Source organism: Enhydra lutris, unplaced genomic scaffold (genome assembly GCF_002288905.1).
Source record: "Enhydra lutris kenyoni isolate GAN:26980312 unplaced genomic scaffold, ASM228890v2 scaffoldscaffold33, whole genome shotgun sequence".
Taxonomy (NCBI): domain Eukaryota; kingdom Metazoa; phylum Chordata; class Mammalia; order Carnivora; family Mustelidae; genus Enhydra; species Enhydra lutris.
In genome coordinates, this window is record NW_019154117.1 from 22,537,307 (window position 1) to 22,556,028 (window position 18,722).

General features: G+C 39.6%; 1 protein-coding gene across 3 annotated transcripts in view; it reads right to left on the minus strand.

Annotated features, from left to right (window-relative positions):
* Positions 1-16,409, minus strand: part of LOC111153578 (G kinase anchoring protein 1) — a 76,489-nt gene extending 60,080 nt beyond the window's left edge. For 2 of the 3 annotated variants that reach the window (XM_022512701.1, XM_022512699.1), the window contains exons 1-3: positions 15,799-15,956; positions 4,702-4,954; positions 3,321-3,464 (exon numbers count right to left, since the gene is read on the minus strand). In XM_022512701.1, coding sequence (XP_022368409.1) covers positions 3,321-3,464; positions 4,702-4,911 — 354 coding nt within the window. In that variant the 5' untranslated portion in view covers positions 4,912-4,954; positions 15,799-15,956. Of the gene's footprint in view, positions 1-3,320; positions 3,465-4,701; positions 4,955-15,798; positions 15,957-16,383 lie in introns of those variants that run through there. The other variant, XM_022512700.1, reaches the window with a different exon arrangement.
* Positions 16,410-18,722: the final 2,313 nt, after the last annotated feature.

The following is an 18,722-nucleotide window of genomic DNA, read 5'->3' on the forward strand; positions in this document are numbered from 1 at the left end:
TTTAGACAAATTTTTCACGTGAGTCGATTTCTCTTTCACAAGCATTTATAATCACAACTTAGAGTTAATTCTGCACTAAATTGGTTTCAATGTTTGCCACTAGTGTTTTCCAATTGTTGTGCTCTTTATTTAGATTTGCCTTTTAATTGGCAGGAGCATATCTCAGAAGAGTTTGCAGAAAGGATACTGGTGGTATGCCTCCTTAGCCCTTTCACATCTTGAAATGTATTTCTTTAGCCTTCACAAAAATGACACCTTGGCCAGATATGGAACTCTTGGTCCTAGCATTTCAATTCTGGCATTTAAAGTAGCCAGCCTGATTTTTCATCTTGTTTTCTCCCGTGTGTGGGTGTATATCCATAGTTTATTTATATTTATGTACACACATATATATATACACACATATGCACACACATATATATATACACACAGAGTACTATTTTGTCTCTCATTCTTGAAATTAGAATCTTTTTAAAAGTCTTTTTAAAAGTTTTCCCAAAAAAGTCTTTAAAAAAGCTTAAGTTCTTTCAAGCTCAGACTGGAGAACTTTACTTAGCTTAGGAAAATTTCTATCAGTATTATCTTTGGGATTTTTAAAATTATTTATTTTTAATTTATTAACATATAATGTATCATTCGTTCCGGGGGTACAGGTCTGTGACTCGTCAGTCTTAACACAATTCACAGCACTCACCATAGCACATACCCTCCCCAACGTCCATCACCCAATATCAATATTATCTTTAATGACTGCCTCTATTCTGGTTGTTGTAGGGACACTAATTATGCCTCTGTTCGATTTCACTTCTGTGTTCCAATCTATCATGTTGATTATATTGGCAAAACACAGCTCAAATTTCCTCCATACAACTGACTCAGTCTTCTTCAGTGTATAGTCTGTTCTTTAATCTAATGAAATTTTTAATTCTGCTACGATTTTATTCCCCCAATTTTTTATTTCACCCACTTCCCTGCCTTTCAATTTCTCTTGTCCACTTTTCATCTCAGTCTACCACCTCACCTTGCTTTATAACATTACTAATCTCCTCGACTTTTACAAGATGTTCTAGCCCCTGGGTTTTTATTAAGGCAAAAGAACAGGTAGTGTCTACAATCAACTTTTGCTTCCTGTAATAAATTTTTTTCAAAGTATACTTTCACTTTGGACACTAAGTACAATGTTCTTTTCCTTTCGTGGGGCACAAACTGCTTCAGTTGATGTGAGATCAACTAAGATCCAGTGTTCGCTCACATGGAGAAGGAATGGATGCTTCATTACTGTCCACCTAGCTGCTATTTAATATCAGCTCTCAGATTTTATGCTCAGGCTTAACTGATGTAAACTTACCTTATTGCCTTGGTGATTTAAGAACAGGAAAGTTTGTCTTAGCAAAATTTCTCTTTTGTGTTTGAAATAAGTAGCCACATAACAAACAAGCTTTCTACAGCCATCTCTTTGTCTCATCTCCCTCAATACTGGAATTTCTCATCATGTTATTCCTTTACTATGTCAGGGAGAACACCCACCATACTATGTGCTTTCTGCCTAGTCTAGTCACTCCCTGGTTCCTACTTTTAAAATCTGTTATGCCACATAGTAAAATAGATTCCAAATGGTTTACTATCTGTCTGTTCCAAAGCCTGCCCTTATCTATTCTTCACTTACCAATATAATTATCCAAGGATCTACTCTATCTCTCAAGACCTTGATTATTTTCCTGCAAGTGAGAATTCCAAATATGGTACCAGGTTTTCCTAAGTGACCCAAGACCCAAGACTCAAGAGTATACCCAGAAAAAATCCTCTGAAGTTCCTGAGCCTGGGATAACATTCTTGTACAGGGTCAGGGCCAAGTCAACTATTTCTTTTTCATAATTACCTGGTCATTTTGGCAGCATTCAGAGGGGGAAGGAAGAAGGGCAATCAAATATCTGTGCTCAAGTTCCCACATTACATGAAATTTATTGTGGTGCAAATTTGAGTAGTTTTCCTTCATTAATTTTCCAGTGCCCTTTGGGCACTGGGAGAAATTCTTTCTGGTGAAGACACTGGTCAATTCTATTACTGCCTAAACAAGTAGATCATTACATTTATACTTGTAAACCAGAAGAATCTGTCATAATGAATACTGCAGAAGGAAAAAAGAAATAATCAAATAAAAACTAGAGGCTTTAACACAAGATGATTTATCCAGTATACCACTGTCTGGAAATATCTTTTAAGCAGCATTTGTGCACAGGTCTCGTGTAATAATTGACACTATGATGATGCACCTAAGGTATTACAAAATCCTAACAAAAATGTTATCAGTAATATAGTTTTTGTGTTAAGAGTGCAGTTTAGTATGTTCTAATTCTTTCAAAACTGGTAACCAAAGCATGATGGGTATAGTACTCTACTAAACCAAACATCTGCTAGAACAATACCTATTCCCAACAGATCAACTGCCAGTTTGACAGGTAAGCAAATAAATTACTATTCATTTCCCACACATACAGCATCTCCTAGAGTACATTCCAGGTTAGTATGTTATTTTCCTGAACAGCACACACACCAGAACTGATTGATCTTAAAAATCATCTATTTGGTTTTGTATTAATAATATTTAACAGAAGCACAATGTGTCATGTAAATGTCATGTAAAAAATGTCATGTAAATAACCTAAATAGGTTCAAGAAACTAACAAAGGCCATAAACTATTGTACATCAAAGTTGAAAACCAAGGGGCGCCTGGGTGGTTCAGCAGCTTAAGCATCTGTCTTCATGATCCCAGGGTCCAGGGACAGAGCCCTGCATTGGGCTCCCTGCTCAGCGGGGAGTCTGCTTCTCCCTCTCCCTCTGCTCCTCTCCCCTACTCATGCTTTCTTTCTCCCAAATAAACAAATAAATTTTTCCAAAAAAAGTTGAAAAGGAAATCTTCCCCTTTAAAGTCTTCCTTTTTGAAGCAAAATTGTAACTGAGTATTTTTAACAAGAGACCTTGGACCCTACAAATAAATATTGATTTTTTTTTACCTGAAATAATTTAATCCTGTTATTTTACCTTCCCAATCTCTCCCCCATTTGTAAAAAGGCAGATGAATTGAAAACTCACAAAATAACTGCTTTGAATTGCCAAAGCTAACAAAATAATAAATGTATCAATTTTTTCTTAGTGGATGAAAAACAGAACCTTATTAAAAGTACAAAGATGTGTGAATTAATCCAATATAAAATGCTCCTCAGAACAGTGGTGTCATGGACTCAGATGCACTATCGTTTTAAAAATGCATAAATTCACTGAAATACAAAGCAAAATAATCTGATTTACTTAACTGTACCTGCTCATCTCTTTGCCTCCACTCTTGCCAATTTTCTTCTCGTGAATCCTTCTGCACTGGGTTTGGTAATGAAAGCTCATGTTGAGCATTACAAATGGCATGGGAGGATTTCTGGGGAATTTTCTTAAAAGCAAGATTCCTGAGCTATGAAACAAACAAAAAGCATATTAAAGTCAGTCTACCAATTTTGGAATACTAATGATTTTTTTGGTAAGTTAAAAAAAATTCAATAATATTTTTATATTCCAAATACTATTCCATTCATTATGTTCTCAGAATTACTGTGTTCTTAATCTTTGTAAAATATTAATTTCATCATATTTAGATAGCATTGGTGGGTTTGAAAATGGATTGTATTCTATTATACCATCATTTTAATGATTCTGATTTACTTAAGAAGTTTATAGGAGTAGAAAACAGTATAACAAGTGTGCTTTTGACTAGGCGGTACACCTGAAACTAATATGACATTGTATGATTTGTGGTAAGCATAGTATAACGGATAAACTTGTTGAATCACTATATTGTACACTTGAAATTAACATAGCATTGTGTCAACTACCCTCAAATAAAAGAAAAAAAATTTTAATGGGGATAATGATAATATAATTTAACTCACTGATTACCTTAAAGGATTGTTGTGAGGAATAAAAGACTCAATAAAGGCAGAGTGCTTAAAATATGCCTTTCTTATAATTAACATTATAAATTTAAGATATGTATATATATATGACATATGTCAACTATACTTAAAAAAAAAAAGGCAAAATCATGGATTAAAAAAGATTCAAGTTTAATGGCTTACAAATTTTACAGTTTAAATAGTGAGAGAAAGTATTTTGGTAGTCCTTAAAAATACAGGGCCTAGTCCACAAAGTAACATAATGAGCTGAAACTGGACCAGCCAAACTCCCAACAAAGTGTCGTCATCATCACCATCACCATCATCATCTGAGATGCAGTAGTTAGGAACGGTAAGAGGTTATTATGGATTGAATTGTAATCCCCCAAAAGATTTGTCGTAGGCCTGAAAAAGGCAGGGTTTCTGTGAATGTGACATTATTTGGAAAATGAGATCTCACAGATGTCATCAAGATACCTCATGAGGGGTTACACTGAATGAGAGTGGGCCTAATCCTATACAACAGTTGTCCCTATAAGAAGAGGTGAAGACAGAGACACACAACGCCAAGTAAAAGCAAAGGCAAAGACTGAAGTGACACAGCCATGAGCCAAAGAATACCAAGGACTGACAGCCACAAGGAGTAGGAAGAGCCCAGGAAGACCACACAGTCTCACAGACAGCCTGGTCCTTGCAGACTGCTTGGTTTGGACTTCTGCTTACACTGGGAAAGTAGACATAAACAGTTATAATTTTTACCTCATTTGCTTCACTCTGTTGCTGTTCCTTCTTTTTTCTTCTTTTTTCTCTCTTTTTCTCATTTGTAGTTGATTTGCTTGCTTGAGACTTTCCAGTATTCCGACCTTTGCCTTTTCCAGGCTCAGAATCAGAACCACTGCCACTATCTACTTGCAACAGGGCAAAACGAGAAGCAGTAGTGGGAACAGAACTAAGTACTGCTGAGGCCATTGTAACGATTTCTATTTTAAGATATTTCTATCAAGAATAATTCCTGTGGGGAGGGAAAAGAAGGGCCAGATGAGTAAACATCATCAGTAAAATATGTTCTAGATTCTAAAAGTCTTAAACACACACACACACACACACACACACTTCTCCTGACACTGGATTTAGTCATATTTAGATTCATACCCACAGTTCTACTGGCAATAACATTCTTTTTTGAGTAAACAATATAAAATTATATAATATAAAATAGAAAAAAGGAGACTGAGATTTCACAGCCAACTATTGCAAGACTACCACGAACAAAACGTATTCATTTTTCCATATATGGTTTTTAAAAACTCATGATTTTCTTCTTTTAAATATACTGCTATCATATATACATATTTACAGAGGACACCCTAAATCAATATGGAGCGGGAGGAGTATTTTTCACTGCACACAGAGGCCCTTAGTCCAACTCCATGTTAATCTCCAACTTTCAAGAGGGGGAAAAAGGAATAGAAAAGGAAGAACACTCTTATCATACACAAAATATTGCCTTAAGTTTGATTCTGGAAACTACTACTAAGTCACAGAACTGACAGCAGAACAGAGAACCTATATTTCCTCAACCAAAGGATACTTTTCAAAATTACGTTCCACATTATCTTCTGCTTCATCAGTTTCAGTGTACCCTGAGAGACCTTTTAGACTCAGGGTATTAAAGGTCCTACGGTAATATCTCACCCAAATCATTAATTTAGTTTTACAGAGGAGGCAACTGGTGCTTGGACTGGATAAGTGACTTGCTTAAGGTCATTCTGCAAGTTAGAAGCAGAGTCATGACCTAAACCTAGTTTTGTTGAACTCTGCTCTCCAAGTTCAGAGTAAGAGGCCCTGTAACTACTAGAAGGCTCCGTGCTCTTTCCATTCAAAAAGAAACAGATTGTGAAACTCAGAAATTCATTCATTTTATTTTGAAATGTATCAAGTACACAACCGAATAAAAAATGTTTGTAAATAAATGAACACTCCAAGATTCCAGCACTAAGATTAAGAAAATTTTAACCATTTTGGAGGGGGGGGATGTTGGGAGGGCCTAGTGGTGGGTATTAAGGAGGGCACGTATTGCATGGAGAACTGGGTGTGGTGCATAAACGATGAATCTTGGAACACTGAAAAAATAAAATAAAATTGAAAAGAAAAAGAGAAAATTTTAACCCACCCTGTGCCTCGCACCAACAGCATCCCAACTGCCCCTGGCCAGAGATAACTATTACCCTGATTTTTGTTAATCATTTGCTTTTCTTTATAGTTTTAACATATCTATCTCAAGCCACAGTACCCCTATCCAACCTAGCTATTGTCACTTCTAAAATGTCCTCTTGTTTACACAGATTACAGCATTCAATGGGATATGGGACTATGCAAAAGTACAAATACTAGAAATGAGAATCATTGGGGTCCATTCTGAAAGCTAACCACATACTACAGTTTGTATGTTTTTAGGAGGGAACAAAAAAGAAAAGGAATCTTCCATTTTAACTAAAAAATCCAGAAAATTATTTGAAAATCTTTGAGTTTCCTGTTAAAAATAAAGAAAATAAGAGCTGATATTTGAAGATACCACCTAGTAGTTATTAAAGTATTTTTATTATAAATACCAAGTTAAGACCTATTGCGCCTATGCTCAAAAATACACAAATCAAGATAAATACCATAACATATAGAAATGACTTCATACTGACAAACTATGACATATTTTTAGGCTTAAATCTTTGCTGCAAGCATGAGAATTAAGACTTCATAAGTTCGTACAAGGGAGAAGACATGACAAAATAAAAAAGTTCAAGACTCAAAAGGATTATGGAGGGGCATCTGGGTGGCTCAGTGGGTTAAGTCTCTGCCTTCAGCTCAGGTCATGATCTCAAGGTCCTGGGATCGAGCCCCACATCAGGCTCTCTGCTCAGCAGGGAGCCTGCTTCTCCCTCTCTCTCCTCTCTGCCTACTTGTGATCTCTGTCAAATAAATAAATAAATAAATCTTAAAAAAGAAAACTCACTTTTTAAAAAAACGACATTATGGAAAGCATTAACTCTACTTCAACTTCAACATGCCACGTGAAAAATCCTTTAAGTTTTAGCTGCTTTGAGTCCTTTAAGTACAATGATCCTACACAGTTGCTCAACAACTATTAGTACATTTAATTTTAACTATTGGGACTACAACCTGCATGGGTTAGACATTCACAAATATTCACTGACCCTCCCTGAAGGAGAATTATGCACCACTCTCCTACTGAATGGAGACATGACCATGTGAGTTACTTTGGCCAGTGAAATATAAGCTTCAAACCCTTTAAAAGTCAGAACACGGTTTCTGCTTCTGTGATTGTTGAAATATAGGTTGAGATGGGAGTCTCCATTGGTCAGGTCTGATGTGTCTGAAATTATAATGAATAAAGTCTCTTATTAACCTGAAATGGATACGCAGCTTAAGCAAGTCAGCAACATCGCTGCTTTAAGCTGCAGAGATTTTCGGGTTGTTGTTACAGTATAACTAGCCTTATCATGACTGATATCTTACACAAATTTCTTTTCCATTCTAGGACTGATATCAAAACCATGAATGCCACATTTAGACTGCTCTGCTTGAGTTAAACGTTCGCATAAGTCAAACACATCTCCACAAAGCTCACAGAATTTTCTTTCTGTGGCACAGGGCAGAGCTTCCTTACCAATGTATCCTCCAATAAAGTTTCCCTTAGACCTTTGGGCACCTAAGAAAACTCTGGAGCATTCAGAGATGCTGGGCAGGCCACCACTGGATGCAAGCAGCCTCATCGGGTGCCCCGAAGAGGGCAGTGCCTGCACATGCTGTGCTGCGGTTATCCGTCAACTGTGAAGAGGGAAGGACGTGAGCCCCTTCATCAGACCAGCACAGGATGCACTTGTGCCTGTCAGGGTAGGCAGGCCCAGGAAACTGTTGGGTAAGTTTGTGCTCTAGCTACCCCAAATGCAATACACGCAGTACAGGGGACAGCAGCTGCTGTCAGAGGAGTGGGAAAGTACAACGTCTCCTAGAAAGCAAGGTTCCAAGTAAAGGCCTGAAAGCTCTCCATTCACAAGGCACAGATACTTCCTCTCACTTGTCAGTGGTACGCCTTTTTTTTTTTTTTAATATTTTATTTATTTATTTGAGAGACAGTGAGAGAGAGCATGAGCGAGGAGAAGGTCAGAGAGAGAAGCAGACTCCCCGTGGAGCTGAGAGCCCGATGCGGGACTCGATCCCGGGACTCCAGGATCATGACCTGAGCCGAAGGCAGTCGTCCAACCAACTGAGCCACCCAGGCGTCCCAGTGGTACGCCTTTTTAATGGCATAAAGTGTAGCTGCAAGGTGACTGCTCAAACAATGCATATGCTTTCTGAAAATAAGAGCTCGGTCATTTTAAACACTTGAAGTTAGAAAGTCCAATTGAATCTGAACTCCTTTCATTTTATCACAAGAAATTCTTTTTTTTTATTTTTTATTTTTTATTTTTTATTTTTTTTTTTAAAGATTTTATTTATTTATTTGACAGACGGAGATCACAAGTAGGCCGAGAAGCAGGCAGAGAAAGAGGAGGAAGCAGGCTCCCTGCTGAGCAGACAGCCCGATGCGGGGCTCGATCCCAGGACCCTGAGATCATGACCTGAGCCGAAGGCAGAGGCTTTAACCCACTGAGCCACCCAGGCGCCCCTATCACAAGAAATTCTTACTACAAAAATATTTAAGAAATTCTTTACTACATTTTCTATGAGAAAAACTTTTGGATTCTTTAAAAATAATTTCAACTGTTATAAATGATTGAATAGTTATTAAAAATGGTTTATTTTTATTACCTACTAATCCAAATAAAATCTCAATGGGAACTCAATCTGAAGAAAGTCTGGACCAGGAATTGTATGTTCTTATTTCAGGGACAAAACTGTTATTTATTTATTTATTTATTTATTGAAGATTTTATTTATTTATTTGACAGAGATCACAAGCAGGCAGGAAGGCAGACAGAGAGAGAGGAAGGGAAGCAGGCTCCCCGGTGAGCAGAAAGCCCAATGAGGGGCTCGATCCCAGGACCCTGGGATCATGACCCAAGCCAAAGGCAGAGGCTTTAACCCACTGAGCCACCCAGGCACCCACAAATCTGTTATTTAAAAACTTCTGTTCATGGAAGCAAGCAACAATTTTATCATGAGAAACCCTGAAAAGATTCTAAAGTTTTATACAAATTCAGCATTTAATATCTTTCCTAATTCTTTATATTTTGTTTTACTTATCCTAATCATATACTATAAAGAAAAGGTAACACGTTTTTTCCAGCCCGCTCTACATAGACACTGAGGATCCCTTCCCAGTTTTGGGGGCAATGAGATGCTCTGGTCTTTCATGTTTGTAATGCAGAAATCAAATGGCAGAAAAGCACTAGCCTATGATGCCAACCTGGAACAAGAATCCCTAGTCAAACCTGGTCAACCTGCGGCTTGCTGAGAGCTCCGAGCAATCCACCTGATCTCTCAGTTTCCTCATCTGTGAAATGGGGACAAGAATACATATTTCACTGTGATGTTGTAAAGATTAAATAATCTATGTGATGTGCTTAGAACAGTTGCCAGAATAGCAGAAGCACTCAACTGTAGATGGCTGCTGGTGTTCTTAATACAATTACTAACCAAAGCATGACTTGAGGTCCTATGAGGCACAGAAGAACTGGCACAAGCTATTTAAAAATTTGGCTAAGCATGTCTGACTCGAGTGCAAAAAGTGGTTGGAGACTTAAATCAACATCTAGCCCTTCTCAAAGTTAAGACTTTAACCTATGAAATGAAGGGAAAAAGTGTTTAGGCCCTGAGAAGTAGGGGTCAAGCAGTCAACCACTGAAAAGAGATTATACCTAACAAACTGCAGAGGGAAACACCAATCTACCTGAAACCCAAGAATCACAGAAGGGACTATGTTTTAAACAGTAGGCACACAGCAGACAGACAATAAACAATTCCTGAATGAATGAAAAGAAGTAATAAAAGAATGATAAACTGAAAAGAAAGCATTAGAACAAAGAGTATTAAATGAGAAACAGTAAAAAAACAAAAAACATTTTTCTGAGGAGGCAGCTACCTATGATACACCTCAGCAACCTGAGTGTCAAAATACTTTTAACTCAAGAAATGGTAGACAGAAAGGAGGAAATGTTTACCTATAATGATCCCTTGTTTGGTCTGGGGCAGGGCTATATAACATTACAGAATAGTGGCCGCCCCTTGCACTATACATAACAACTGAGGGGGTAAGGAAATGGGACAACTGAAAGAGCTTCATCATCTATGCTACATACTATACTTTAAAAGGCAGGGGGCGAGGGGGTGCCTGGGTGACTCAGTGGGTTAAGAGTACAACTCTTGGTTTTGGCTCAGGTAATGATCTCATGGGTCCTGGGCTGGCTCCATGCTCAGCATTGGGTCTGCTTGAAAGATTCTCTCCTTCTGCCCTCTCCCCATTCACAAGCACACATGCATTCACATGCTCTCTCTCAAATAAATAAAAATCTTAAAAAAAAAAAAGTAATAGCTAACACATCATCTACCTTAACAGCCAAGAAAGAAATCGATGCAGCAAGTAAAAGGTACACTAACCAGTACTTCAGAAGTGCGGGGAGGGGGGGGGGGAATGTAAATTTTAACTGAAAGAAGGAAATAAAAATATTTAATAATCCCAAATTTATAAATATTATATTGCTTTCATACATACCAAAAAGAAGGAAATGCACAGGTTGCGCATTATGCTTATTTCCTTTTTAGTAGTTTTCATTCTTTCCCCAAATATTCTATAATGACCATATTTCTTCTATAAGAAAAAAAATCATTTTGGAAAGGGCAAATGGCTATCTATACCTAAATTCAAAAAGATAAACATAATGTACTCAATGCAATATTGACTTCTCTGTCCTTGATGCTCTGGTCCTTCCTGTTAATGATGCACAAAAGACAGAGAACAATTATCAAAGACTGCTTGGTGCATGCCTTTAAGAGAACATTACCTTCATTAACAAATTGTTCAGAATTTGCAAAAAGATGGTTATCTTATACAATCCAGGGATTTATTTGAAACTTTTTTGGTAAACATTGGAGAGAAAAGGGGATAAAAAGGCAGACCATGAAAACACCAGGCTTTTTTATTTTTAAAGACACTATTTCAGGGAATGGCTAGGGTTAATATACCTTCAGAATACTATTCCTTCAGTCTTGTGTCCTAAACTTCTGCATCGCCACCTACTGTCATAGCTAAGAGATATCAGGATGAGTAGGTTTAAATAGAGCACTTCTCATTCTCCCTACCATTTTCCTTTTCTTTCTGTCTCATGTGGTCTTTAAAATACAAATACTCAAATGCTCAGATGTTTATATACCCTTAAGTAATATAAACATAATTAAGATATACAAAAACTACATAGCAGACATCTTGTAAGCTACCAACATCGGTCAGTCTATGAATGCGGTGGCTAGTGCTATAAATTAAATAGACATTTACATATTACTAAGATTCTATACAAATCAGGTTTTTAGTCCAGAAATATAATGATTACTCTTTAAGTTTCCCCTCTTCCCTTTGAGTCTCCTTTTAAACATAAGTTAAAGGCAAAGAACAAAGCTGGAGATATCATGCTTCTAATTTCAAGCTATATTACAAAGCCATAGTAATTGAAACTGTATGGTACTGGCATAAAAATAGACACATAAACCAATAGAACAGAATAGAGCCCAGAAAAACGATCCCAAACAAGGTTATTTAATTTACAACAGAGGAAGAAAAAATACACAATGAGAAAAGGACACTCTCTTCAATAAATGGTGCTGGGAAAACCAGACAGCCATATGCAAAACAATGAAACTGCACCACATTATATCATACAAAAAATTAACTCAAAATGGATTAAACACCTAAACGTGAGACCAGAAACCATAAAACTCCTATGGGAAAACAGGCTGGGACAACTGGGTGGCTCAATCATTTAAGTGACTGACTTTGGCTCAGGTCATGCTCCCAGGATCCTGTGATAGAGTCCCACATTGGGCTCTCTGCTCAGCAGGGAGCCTGCCACTCCTCTGCTTGTGTGCTTTCTCCCTCTTTCTCTCTGACAAATAAGTAAAATCTTAAAAAAAAAAAAAGAAAGAAAGAAAGAAAGAAAAAGAAAAAGAAAAAGGAAACAGGCAGTAAGCTACTTGACATCACTCTTGCTGATATTTTTGGATCTGAGGCCAAAGGCAATGGCAACAAAAGCAAAAATAAACAAGACTACATCAAATTAAAATGCTTTTGTACAGCAAAGAAAACCATCATCAAGACAAAAAGACACCCTACTGAATAGAAGAAGGTATTTGTAAATCACTTATCTGATAAGGAGCTACTATCCAAAATATATAAAGAACTCACACAACTCAGTGACCAAAAAAATTCAATTAGAAATGGGCATAGGATCTGAATGACACTTATCCAAAGAAGACATATAGATGGCCAAAAAGCATATGAAAAAATGCTCAACATCACTAATCATCAGGGAAAGTAAAGTCAAAACCATAATGAGATGTCATCGCACACCTGTCAGAATGCCCATTATCAAATAAGACAAGAAATAAAAAGTGTTGGAGAGGTTGTGGAGAAAAGGGAACCCTTTCATACTGCTGGCAGGCCACTATGAAAAAACAGTATGGAGAGTCCTCAAAAAATTAAAAACAGAACTACTATATGACCCAGCAATTCCACTAGTAAGTATTTACCCAAAGAAAACAAAAACACTAATTTGAAAAGATATAAGCACCCCTATCTTCACTGCAGCATTGTTTATAATAGCCAAAATAAGGAAACAATCTAAGTATCCACTGATGTCTGAATAGATAAAGAAAATGTGGTATATATACATAATAGACTACTACTCAGCCACGTAAGGAAATCTTGCCATTTGTGACAAAAAGGAATGGACCTTGAGGGCATAATGCAAAATGAAATAATTCACAAAGAGAAAGATTCCACCATATATGTGAAATCTAAAAAGCAAAACAAAAGAACAAATAAAACTCACAGATACAGAGAACAGACTGGTGGTTATCAGAAGGGAAAGGGGTTGGGAGATAGGTGAAAAGGGTAAAGGGGGTCAATTGTATTGTAACATAGTAGATAACTAGACTTATTATGATGATCACTTTGCAGTATATGTAAATATAAAATTATTATGCTGTACACCTAAAACTAATGTTATATACCAATTTTACTTCATAACAAAATAAAAATAACTTACAAGTACTTGGAGGAGGACAGAAGAAAATTCCCAAAGATAATTTTAAAACAACTGTTTTAGGGGCAGATGGGGGCTCAGTTGGTTAAGCGTCCAACTCTTGGTTTCAGCTAAGGTCATGATCTCAGGGTTGTGGAATGAAGCCCCATGTCAGGCTCCACATTCAGTGGGGAGTTTCCTGGAGATTCTCTCTCCCCCTTTCCCTCAACCCCCACTTGCGTTTTCTCTCTCCCTCTCTCACTCTTTCTAAAAAAAAAAGTTTTAAATGTAAAGACAATTGTTTCAGGTCAAAATGCACAAGAATTAAAAAGAAATTATATAAATATGCAGGCAGCTCATAACATTGAAGTACAATATTCTATAATTTCTTAATGACTACCATTAGTAAAAACTATTAATTTCTCTATAATCTAAATCTCTAAAATCTCTGAGATCACAGTAATATCAAATTATAGTGAAGTCTCCATTTTAATATATACTCGATACTCGAATATTATAGCACATGTTAGGGCTTCCTACAGTAACTGTCCTTCCTTAGATGATGTACTATAGCAAAATAAACTAAAAATTTCCTGAACACGCATTTAGTTTTACTTGTTCTTATCTTTTTTTCTGTTGCCTCTGGATAAAACGCCCTCCTTCTTTTTGACATAAAACTTCTATCCACTCTTCAAAATCCTGCTCAGGGGCTAGCATCTCTATGAAGCTTTCTCTGACCTGCCCCTCAACTCAATCATTCCCTTCTCTGTAATATGTCCGTACTTTTATATTTATTATTAAGTGGATTCCGTTAAAATTATGTTTGTTCTTGTGCCTAGCCACCTACAATCATGAATTCAACATTCTGAAAGTCAATCCCTAACAAAACCACAGGACTAAGCACCCAAAAGATAAATTTACTGAATTTTAAAAATATATTTGTATTCCTCAAGTACACAGCTATCTATGCACTGAAATACGTGCTTTAATATGGAATGTACAGCAAAAGAAAATGCAAAGTACACTACAGATAATGCTCAATTCCCATAACGTAAATGTGAATTAACTAATTATTAGCAGTTCACATTTGTTTCATTAGAAGTGCCATGCTACTAAGTGATCACCGCAGCTAATTTTGTTTAGGAAACATATTTGCTTAAGAAACATAACTGGTTTTAAAGTGTTGATTTCAAAAAAAATTAGGATACATCAGGTAAACTCTAAAAACAAATGGCCTAAATGGTGAAGGGCAGGATTTCTAAATGGCTGGTATTCTTGGACTCTCCCACCAAGATTCTGAGGACCACTGCCACTATGATCTCATCCCGCCAGACTATGACCTCTCTAGGGTCAAGAAAAATGGTAACAGTAGCCATACCTCAGTCTAGAGCAACCAGATATATTCCTTTAGTAAAATGATAGTCATCTTCCATTAACCATCAACCAGTTTGGCCTAATCAAACAATAAATTAATATGATGTAGATATAATTAGTGTGGCCTCCTAGAAATGTAACTTAGATTTAAAAAGACAGATTGAGCATAAAATGAAATGGCACTGAGTATCAGTTATTTAGTACCTGGTGAAACTTTAACAAATATAGTATTTCGTGTTACGTGTTCCTCAAATAACACAACTAAACAATATCTTTCACTTTGGCTTTTTATAAAGTTCAACTTTTTATAAAGTTCAACCAACAACTGCCAAGTACAGACCAAAACCACGCTCCCAACACACTTCCTGCAAACAAAACTCATAAGTTTAATGGATATGTCCTAAATTCCTTTTTTTTTTCTTCACAATTAAGTACTGCTGCCCTAATCCTATCTGCACTTAATTTTGGGGGCTGAAAAATCAAAAAGTACAAGCAGGTATTGAGTGAGGGGCTAAAGAATTCTCCCACGGATAAAACACGTGTATTTTCATTTGCCCCAATGGTCAATTCCAGGTTTTTGCTCTTAGTCCACAGGGTGAAGCTACTAGATTGGTATTTTACAGATAAGTCTGTTGTAACCCTTTATGACAATTAAGAATATCTCCCATTAATGATAATGATAATATCTCCCACTAACACCAAGTACAGTTACAAACCTGTTGAGAAACAAAATCTAAAAACTTCCATAGACTGAGCATTTTTAATTTTTCAATTTCCCATGAAGTTTCTCTAATATTCTTATGGCTCCAGGTCAAATTTATTAAGCTGATGATTCAGGTTACAATCACAAGCAGTTACTACATAAAGAAATAGATAATCTGAACGATGCAGAAAAAATTTCATGGGCTTTTCAGTTAAAAAAAAAAAAAAGTGAGCTTTCATTAGTGCCTCTGGTGAAAGCCGTAGCACTCACTCAACCGTAAAATCTAAGGTAAGAATGAAAAATCTAAAAGAAGCTGGAGAGAAAAGACAATGTAATAAGCCATTTTTGTCATTACTGTTCCGTATCTACTAAGCCCCCTACATGCCAGAGATCTGACAAAAATTCTCAAAGACTGCTGTTCCCAAGAATAACGGCAAGTAACAACATTCAAAACCCCTCTCATTTACTTTTCAACAGCTAGCGGGGAGGAGGAGGAGCACTTTATTCAAAAGTAATCCACCATACCTCATTCATGAATGAAAGCCAAATTTCACCCATAGGCTGTCAACCGATGCTCCAAAACTTACTCGCACAAAGTATACTGAGAAAGAAATAGGGCTGGGCGAGCCCTAACTCGGGCAGAGAAGCGGCTTCCAAACCTGAAAGGGAGAAAACAGCGAGTCAGGTCGTGGCTCCAGAAATTTCCGAGCGCCCAGCTCCGGGCGAGGGAGCGCGATACCCGCGGCGGGGAGGGGGCGACGGCACCTGTCACTCGGCGGCCCCGCCACCACCGTAGCCCCCCCACGGGCCCGGGCCCCGCGGAGTCTCGGGAGGCTCAGCCACGGCCCGGGCGCCGGGGCCTGGGGAGGCGCGGGTCCCTCTTCTCCGCCCTGAGCCCTGCGCTCAGCGGCGGGGCCGCGGCCCTTCCCGAGGAGCGGCCCTCCCGCGCCCTCTGCCCAGAGGCTCCGGCCAGCGGGGCCCGTCGCCTCAGGCCGAGTCCCCAACCGCCGAGCCCGAGGCGCACGGAGCGGCGCGGCCGAGGCACAGCCTCCGCCTCAGGGGCGCCGGAGCGGGCCCCCAGCGAAGCGGGCCCGCCCTCCGCGTACTCACCGGGCCTCCCCGGCCGCCGGCTCGGCCCTCCTCTCCCTCCTCCCCCCGCCGCCGCGGCTCCCGGGGCGGCCGCACTGGGCGTTGGGACTAGGCTGGGTCAAGGGGCGGGGGCGGACTCGCGCCGGGCAGGGGTCGCGCGGCGGCCCCGCGAGCGGGCGCCGGGCACTAACGGGCCGCGCGAGCGGGCGCCGGGCTGGGAGGGCTGGAAGGGCTGGGCGGCCCGCGGCGGGGAGCGCGGCTGCAGGCTGCGGTGAGGGGCGGGGAGAGCGCGGCGGCGAGGCGAGGGCGGGAGGGAAGTCCCGGCGGAGGGGGCGGTGTGAGAGCCGCGGGGCGGAGCAGGGGCGGGGCCAGGCGCGCCCGCCGCCGCGCGCGGAGGTTTGTTTATTTTCTCGGTTGGTTGAGGCGCTGGCGCGTGGGTAGAGGTTTGCCGGTGACGTGAGCGCCCCGAGTTGGGGGAGAGAACCAGAACCACCTGCTGGAGAAGGGGAGCTACGGGGGCCGGGCAGGGTCCAAACGGCTCGCGTAGGCGGCGGTACTGCCGTCCTTCGGGTTACCGGGAAGAGAAGGGCTTTCCCCGGGCGTGTGGAAGGAGGGAGGCCTCCCGGGAGAATAGGGCTCCCGGCCATCCCCCCTCAGTTCGGCGGTCTCACCTGCGTCGCCGAGAGCAGTCTGAGGACTGTGGAGTGAAAGAGGGCCGTGGGATCTGGTGGCCTGGGTTCGACCTCCAGTTAGTGAAGTAGGGATAGTCCTGAAAGTCAAGACTGCATCAGCTCTTCGTAAGATAATCAGCGTTGCTCAGTTCTCCGTAGAGTTACACAGCACTTCAGGGTTATCTCCCTAGGTGCTCCGTCAGGGAGTAGGATTCTCATTTCACGAGCCAAGTAACTCACCCAAAGCCTCACCGCTAATAAATGTCAGAACCAGAACCCAGCTGTACTCATTTCACATTCTGTACTGCTCACCACTGATCACAGCGTCTCCCTAAATCACTTTGATTTAACTAATAGACAGAAGCTCCCATAGGTAATGTCGGCAGGGGTACGGACGGTAAAGATGTTAAACCTTGTCTTCGGAGAGTAAGGAATAAAGATAAAACCGTTCTAATAAAAGACAAACCATGCTCGGTGCCATATGAAAAACACAAAGAGTACTGAAGATCAAAAAACTGCTCATATCTGTCTGGGGGATCTGGAAAGAAAGGCGGCACGGAGGAGGAGCCATTTGAAATTGACCCTGAAGGAGATGGGGACGTTTTTATAGCAGGAAGGGGTAGCATGAGAACATTTATGAAGATCAATCTATGAAAGTCATGGTCAGGAAAAAGTAAATGGTTAAATTCCAGGGCATGTCGAGAAGTAGCAGAGACAAAAGGGAATGGGGCCCTATGCCAAGAGGGAGAATTTGTATTTAACACAGTACTTTGAGTTTTTCTGGTTTAAAAGTTTTGGGCCTCTCTGTGAATGGATACGGAAGTCAGAGGTGAGAAAAACTCCAGACAGACCTGCAATAGGCCAGATGAGAGGTATTGATGAGTCTAAGCTAAAGGTAGGGCAGGAAGATGATGTGGAAAAGAAATCTACAAAATTTGGCAATCGATTAATTGGTTTTACAAGAAGAAGGGATAACATGAGAATATATATGAAGGTGGAAGCAAAGAACTGAAGATAGTGGAGGTTCTGCGTGTGTAGGTAATTACAGAAGAGACAGAAGTAGGAACTGCTTTCTGGGAGATCAGTTTAGATTTGGACACTAAGAATTTGAAAGATCGTTGAGACAGCCAGCTAGAGGTGGATACTACGAAGTTGGAAATAAAAACTTTGAAATATAGGAAAGAAGGTTGAGCTGGAAAATAGATTAGTAAGTTAACAGCCTAGTGGTGATATCACTGTGAGAGAAAAGAAGAAAACAAAGGTCAGAACCTTGGAGAACATCTTCTTTAGAACTTTGCTACTCAGAAGTGTGGCCAATGGCCCAGCAGCCTTGCCAGGGGGTTAGAATGGTAGAATTTCAACGTCCTCAATCCTGAAACATGCTAAATCAGCACCCTCAATTTAACAAGAACTCTAAGTGATTTGTATCACATCATAGTTTGAGAAACTCTGACCTAGATAAGAGAAGCCAACAAATAAAGAAGGAATCTAATCTAGATGAGAGAAACCAGGAAAGAAAGAGGGAAGAGGAAGTAAGAGGAGAACCAGGGTAATGCAAAATCACCAAAGCAAGGTAAATTGGAGTTTCACAAAAGCAGGGGCAGGAAAGAGTGTTTATCGTCACTATCTAATATCACAAAGGTTAAGGAGCGCAAAGAAAAAAAGTGTGTTTGAATTTTGTAATTGGGT